Source organism: Dacryopinax primogenitus (assembly GCF_000292625.1).
Source record: "Dacryopinax primogenitus strain DJM-731 SS1 chromosome Unknown DACRYscaffold_27, whole genome shotgun sequence".
In the NCBI taxonomy this organism is placed as follows: domain Eukaryota; kingdom Fungi; phylum Basidiomycota; class Dacrymycetes; order Dacrymycetales; family Dacrymycetaceae; genus Dacryopinax; species Dacryopinax primogenitus.
In genome coordinates, this window is record NW_024467224.1 from 92,785 (window position 1) to 99,669 (window position 6,885).

General features: G+C 55.7%; 3 protein-coding genes across 3 annotated transcripts; 1 reads left to right on the forward strand and 2 right to left on the reverse strand.

Moving 5' to 3' along the window:
- Positions 1-33: 33 nt before the first annotated feature.
- DACRYDRAFT_112495 (uncharacterized protein) lies at positions 34-1,960 on the reverse strand (the record flags this gene model as incomplete). The annotated part of the gene is made up of 3 exons (XM_040769432.1): positions 34-588; positions 645-1,184; positions 1,280-1,960. 3 exons carry the CDS (start codon positions 1,958-1,960, stop codon positions 34-36), a joined length of 1,776 nt encoding a protein of 591 aa, XP_040623586.1.
- Positions 1,961-2,211: 251 nt separating this feature from the next.
- Positions 2,212-2,781, forward strand: DACRYDRAFT_25524 (uncharacterized protein; the record flags this gene model as incomplete). Its single annotated transcript, XM_040774198.1, has 2 exons — positions 2,212-2,454; positions 2,524-2,781. Coding segments are annotated over exons 1-2 (268 nt in total), but the record flags the coding sequence as incomplete, so codon positions are not given.
- Positions 2,782-3,770: 989 nt separating this feature from the next.
- On the reverse strand, positions 3,771-5,852 carry DACRYDRAFT_112497 (uncharacterized protein; the record flags this gene model as incomplete). Its single annotated transcript, XM_040769433.1, has 5 exons — positions 3,771-4,031; positions 4,083-4,175; positions 4,663-4,743; positions 4,794-5,654; positions 5,712-5,852. The coding sequence occupies 5 exons, from the start codon at positions 5,850-5,852 to the stop codon at positions 3,771-3,773; spliced, it is 1,437 nt and encodes a 478-aa protein (XP_040623588.1).
- Positions 5,853-6,885: the final 1,033 nt, after the last annotated feature.

The window sequence follows — 6,885 nt, forward strand, 5'->3', positions numbered from 1 at the left end:
CCCCCCCCCCCCCCCCCCCCCCAACCCCAGCCGCTACTCATGCAAACTCAACCTCCTAACCCCCTCTCCAGCCTCCAGCTCCCTCTCCCTCTCCCTGTCCTTCTCTCCCAGCTCCTTCCCCCTCCCTCCCAAGCCCAACCCCAGCCCTAGCCCTAGGCCGCCGCCTAGCCCTGCTCGGGCCCAGCGGGGGGAGGAGTTGGCTACTGCTCCTACTCCGTTTAGCGCTAGAGGGCGGAGGGGGCCGGGGGTGGAGGTCGTGCTACCAGTGGTGCTGTTGGTGGCGCTGTTGCTGTTGTTGTTGGCGGCGGCGGCGGCGGCGGTTGTGGTCGTGGTTGTGGTGGGTGAGGAAGGGAGGAAAGGCGGGAGGAGGGAATGTGGTGTTAGGGGTGTGTTGGTTGGGGTCGAGAGGTGGGAGAGGCGCGGGCGTTTGATAGGTATTGGCTGTGTTTGGGTTTCTTTTTGCTGTTGATTTTGGGTTTGGTTTTGGGTCGGAGGCTGGGATTGGGTGGAGAGGGAAGGGGATGGCGAACGTTTCCTTTTCCTCGTGTACGGCGGCGGAGTCAACCGGTATGGCGACGGTAAATTTTGCTGTTCCCCATCAGCCCTTCTCCGCAGCTAACAGCTAACAAGGAAAAAGGACGTACAAGCGGAACATCAAGGTCCATCCCCCCCGAGCGGGCCCACATCGCCCGTTCTAGGATGGGACTGGCGCGCATCCCCCAGATACTGCCTTCGCTCATGCTTATGTCGTCTGGGAAGTCTTCTTCTGCTGAAGGGATGGGGATTGCCCCTGTGCCGGTGCCGGTGGAAATAGCAGGAAGAGGGAGAGACGTTGAGCTGGTAGCGCTCGCACTCGTCCCGCTCCCGCCAGTAGCGTTCGCGCCCACCCCCAACCCCAGCCCAAGCCCAAGTCCAAGCTCATCCACCACCGCCGCTTTGGCCATCTCCATCTCCTCCTCATCGCTGCTCTCACTGCTCTCGCTCTCCTCCAGGACCGCGCTCTCAGGAAACCGGTTATGTACCCCTGAGTGGGATTTGCGGAATACGCTGCTTAGAGGTGTGGGGGGGAGGGAGGCGGAGGACATGAGTCGCTGGAGAGCGGCTTCGGACTCTATTTCTGGCATGGGGGAGGTCTCAAGTGTTAGCAGGCGGGTGACACGGGCGAGGTAGGGCAGGCGGGGGTGCTGTGGGGCGTCAGTAGTGGTACAAAGGAACAGGAACGGGAACGGGAACGGGAAGAGGCAGGGGAAGAGGAGCAGGAACAAGGATGGGAACGCACAGAACTGGAACTGATATCGGGGCTCATGGGCTCCCCCTCCCCCTCCCTGGGATGACCGAATATCTCCTCGAGCTTCCTTCTCTCTTCCCTCCCTGCAGCGCGTAACGTCTCCTGCTCATCGAGGCTCATACCCTCCGTCTCCCTCTCCCCAAACCCAAACACGTCTTCCTGATCTTGATCCTGGTCCTGGTCGCCCCCGTCCCCGCCCCAGTCACTGCCCGCCCTAGAGTCAGAAGAGACAGACATCGCCGCCGGGTCGCGTATCTTGAGCGAGTCGGCAGACATGGGTGTCTGAGCCCCCGACCCGGGGAGTGAGGGGTCCTTACTCTCGTTCCTCAGTAAACTGCCTTGAGGGATCCAGAACCCCGGACGGAGGCTGCTGCGTCTCCTTCCCCCTAGCGGGCGGAGTGTGGTGAGTGTGCTGACTGGGGGGATTGTGAGAGGGGAAGAGATGGATGATGAGCTTGAGGAGGGGGTTGAGGTTGGTTCGCGGGGTGTCATTGGGCGTTGGGAGAGGGCGGGAGGTGGTGGGTTGGTGGGAGTTGGCCCTTGGGGTGAAGAGGGAGAGGTGCGATGAGGTGAGATTGGGGTGATTGGGTGGAGGAGGAGAGATGGTGGGTCTGGTAGATCTGTGCTTGGGGGTGGAGTGGGTGAGAAAGGGAAAGGTGGCGTCGTCGTCATCTTGTTGTTGTGGTGGTGTCGCTTGTTACTGTTGCGCTGTGAAGAGGTGAGTATACACCGTTGTGAGCGTCGTTCCAATCTGGGCTATTGGACGGCGTTTAGATTCATCGGTGAATAGATCACGTGAATCGCCACCTTCCTCACTTCCACATCACCCATACATCTCCCTCCATCGCTTTCTCCTACAATGACAACTACCATGACCATGACACTCGCCCCACCATCCTCCCTCATCCCCTATTCTCACCCTCATCCTCATCCTCCTTTCCCCCACACATCCGAGCACCACCCGCACGCACACCTCCATCCCCATCCCCATCCAGGACCAACAACCCCACCCCTCCGCACACAACGTATAAAAGCCCGCCTTACTGCTCTCCTCGGTGCGGATGCAGCGAGGTACTTCCAGGCTGTGACCATATTTCTCACGGGACGGGTCATGAGGCAGGAGATGGACGGTGTTCTCGAGGGTGTTCTGAAGTCTACCGAGGCTCGTGAGTGCCATCATATCTAACGACGAAGCTAGGAAGTCTCTAATGTTATTCTTCTTGCGTTCTGGGTAGTGGCATTACACAATGCCCTCATCCTCTCCATCCTACGCACCGCCTCCCTCTCCCCTACCGCCCTCTCCAACCTCTCCCTCCCCCCTCCCGGTACATCCCCAACACGCAAACGCAAGCGTATCTACCCGTATCAAGGCACTTCCGGGGAAGAAGAGTACGGCGGGCGCAGTAAACGGATGCGCGAGTGGGTGGTGGGCATGGGCCGGGCAGAGCGGGAACGGTTAAAGGCGCTCGTAGGTGAGGCAGGGGAGGAATACCGAGCTCCCGAAGTCGGAGCAGAGCGGGGAGTGAGGTACATCCCAGGCAGTAAGTTCCCACTCCCCTACCCCATCCCACAAGCTAACATCCCCCCCTAGCGGCCTACTCAGCACACACGCTCCCCTCCACGCTCCTCTCCTCCCACACGCGCACCCTCCCCGCCGCCCAAGTCCTCCAACAACGCCTAGCCTCCATCGCCCTCTCCCGCGGGCTCGCCGGTGGCGTAGCCCCGGAATGCGTACCCCTCCTCACAGCAGCACTCGAGAGCCATCTCAAGACACTCGTCTCCCGCGGTCTGGCACTCACCCAGCCCTCGCTGAGCTTCGCCAGTATCCGCACGGCGCATGCTCTGCCTGGGGATAAGATCAAGAAAGAACAAGAGGGACATCGGCCTCTGGAGCTGAGGGATATGAGGACGTTGCTGGATATCGTACCGAATGAGATACCCGCTGTGGCGGGGAGCAAAGTCAGCCTAGCGTGGGGCGAGCCAGTTCCAGCAGTCCCACTCCCCTCTCTCCCTCTTCCCGCCCCTGGAGGACGAGAAAAAGAAAAAGAAAAGGAGAAAGAAAAAGACAAGGAGCGGGAGAAAGCCTCCAGAGCTGAGGGGGCGAAGCAGGTCGAGCGTTTGCTGGCGCTGAGGAGCGGGGTGAGGGAGGAGATACGCGGGTTTTGGGCGACCAAAGGGGAGTTTGGCCTGGGGGTGGGGATGGAGGAGGGAAGGAGGGAAGAGGATAGAGTTGGGGAGTGGATCGCTGCTGTTGTTTGACGGGTTTGACGTTATTGGAAGTCCTGGCTGGGTATCATGATAGCAAGAGCCTGAACTCCTATTATTCAGTACAGGTGCTTCAAGTGCTGAAAGTCATGCTGAGAGAGCAGGGGGTACTGAGTGTATGGATTCCTAATACTACAAAATATAGTATGTACCAGAAAAAAGTGTTCCACTTCTCTAGAGCAAGAAGCATAATTGTAAGTAATGTATATATGACTACCTAATTGAGATCCATGGCCTCGTCTGAGTCCACCAACTCTAACACAGTCTTGTTCGAGTCCAAGGGTGCACTCTCCTCTTTTGCTGGTGCATGTGGTGCTACTGGTGCATATGGCAAACTCTCCATGTTGTCATGTAACCAGTGATGGAACTGTGGCATCTCTGCATCAGTCATGGACATCTGGTCAACACCCTGCATGACTGCCATTATCTGGGCTAGTACCCACAACCCACAATCATGGCCATTCTGTTGTTCCAGGACCTAGATCATATTTAACAATATTCTCTGCCCCAGGGGGGTGGACACACATACTGAGGCTGTGTGTGCTTCCCAGCCTACCCATAAGCACCCAGGCCAGTCCTGGGAAGATTCCTTGGTGATTGCTGTCACCATATGCTTTATCATCTGCATGTCTAATCAGTACTGGCTATGTGAGATAAATATGAGGATGCACCATAACAGCCAACCTCCAATGGCAACACAGTGAGTCATATATAATGATGCAGCATTTGACAAAGTCCACATGCCCCAGAACCCAGTGATTCACCATGTGGAGGGGGAATAGCCACTCTGAATGTTCCCAGCATGCTTCCATATCAAACACATTTTGGTGGAGTTTCTTAGCAACGTGCTTTTCCATCCACTTTGTCCTCAAGTACATGTCAAAGTCAGGCCACGCATAAGAGGAGAAGACTTTGCAACTAAAAGCCTCTCCATTCTTCTTGCTGGGGGGGGGCTTGGTGGGAACTATGGGGTTGGAAGCAGGCCAACCTTGTTGGAACAGTACAACTGTGTCACTGATGTTCCAGATGTTCAACCAGCCAATGGTATCTTTGAATTGTTGGATGTCCTTAGCTACCAGAGAAACCTGGCATCTTGCTCCCTTGAATACCTGTTCATCCCAGTTACCATGACCATGATTGATGGTGAGGTCAATGATGCCAACAGGCAGATGCCAGTCATCAGAATGAAGCTACTGTCCCTCATGAGCTATCAGGTGGCACAATGAGGATACTGACTTACCAACACCAGTTTCTCATCAAAAACAACAAGGTCTTTGGATTCATTGAGAGGTTTCTTGGGGGGGGCAGGCTTCTTGACAGGTTCTTTCACCTTGCCAAAACCAAGGTGAGGGGGGAGAGGTTCCAGGTTCATGACTGCTGGATCCTCCCAGAACTCCAATGGACAAGGAGGAGGAGGAGGAGGAGGCATAGGGAACCAGTAGCTATACCAGCCCCCCTCATTGGAAATGAGAGGTCTCCAATCTTCCAGCGCTGGCAGCAGTATGCAGTTTGGATTATCATCATTGCAAGTGCTGGGATCAGAGGGGCAGTAAGGTGAACCCCTATGAGGTGGAGGCCAAAAGGCTTGCTGTGGTGGAGGTGGTGGTGGAGATGGAGGGGGAGGTGGTGTTGGAGTGTGAGGTGATCTTGGAAGGATGGGGATGGGACTGGGGGTGTGGTACAAGCTGAGGGAGTCAATTGGCAACACCGGGCATTGAGTTGGGAATGCAGGAGTAGTGCTGACAGGAGGGGGGATGGGAGGGGCAGCATTCCCAGACAGAGAGGTTTGTTCTGGTTCCCCTTGCTCCACAATGGCAACCACTGGAGGGGGAGATGGTGTTGGAGGGCAAGGCAATCTTGGAAGGACAGGGACAGGACTGGGAGTGTGGTACAAGCTGAGGGAGTCAATTGGTGACACCAGGCATCGAGTCAGGAATGCAGGAGTAGCACTGACAGGAGGAGGGGGGAGGGGAGGGGCAGCATTCTCAGACACAGAGGTTTGTTCTGGTCCCTCCTGCTCCATGATGGCAGCCACCTTGATGTCCATAATGGTGTCCTGCTCTGGGGAGTCTTCTTGCTCCAGGAACCACAACTCCTTCTCCTGCCATTCCTATTTCTGCTCCTGCTGCAGCTTCTCCCACTGCAGCTGTTGCCGGACCTGCTGGCTATCCTGCTCCTGCAGTCGCTGCTGCTGCTGCTCCTTCTGCCTCTGTTGCACTTCCTCCAGCTCCTGTGTCACCTGTTCCAGCTCTGCCTTCATCTCCTCCATTTCTGACACCACCTCCATGGGCTCATCCATCTCTCTGCTGAGGTCTTCATGTTGCAATATCATGCTCTTCCTGTCAGCATTGGAATGAGCATGATCAAGAGGCACTGCAGCTACAGACTCAGATATGACATGGTGAAGGGAGGGTGGTCATGCTTCCATTGTGATGTCACAAGCAGGAGAGGGGTAGCGGACATAGCGATGCCTTTGTGAGGGTGAAGCTGAACAACTTTGGGTATGGTCATGCCTGTGATGGCTGTGGGGTGACGGCAAGGCTGAGTGGCTTCAGCTATGGTATGGCCTTCAATGGCTGTAGGGAGAAGGCAACCTGGAGTACTGAGCATGATCTCTACATCTGCAAGGAGCTGGTGATCTCTCCCTCTGATACTGGTTTGGAGGTGAATATCTTGACCAGTTTGATTGTCATGGAGACCAGTGATGGCGACCCACTGGGTGCATATTCTTCTGCATTGCAGAGCTTATGGGATTGTGAAATCAAACAAGGGGAGGGTAGTTGAAGCCATCTGGCAACAGGTAGGCTATCTCCCAAAGTTGCCCATGAGGCCACCAACCTTTATCCAGAATGCAATTTGTGCTGAACTCAGATGTTTGGTAGTTCTTTGTGGGAGAGGATGGGGAAAATGATGGCCAGGTAAATGGCTCAAGTTTGCATTTGGGAGAGGCAGAGGGGGCAGGTGCTCTGGGTCTGTTGTCCCAGTCATCGTCAAGGACTTTTTGTTGCCAAAGCGCCATGCCCAGCATGCCTTCCCATTTGCAAACAGCTACTGCCCATGGAGATGATGGCCAGCATACTTGTTGTTTGGCTGCCATCTGTTCCAGAATAGGGAACACTGCTAGCAGGTTAGGCAGGGCAGACTTGGCTTCCACATGGTGCTGGAAGGCATCATACATCATGGACAGTGTGGACACTTGTCTCTCAGGCACCATGCAGGATTTGAGATAGGTTATGCCCGCAAAGAGACCTCAGGGGGAGGAGGAGTATCCTGTTGTCTTCCTTCCAACTCATTCTCCTGATATGGCCTCAGCTTGCTCACATGGAACACTG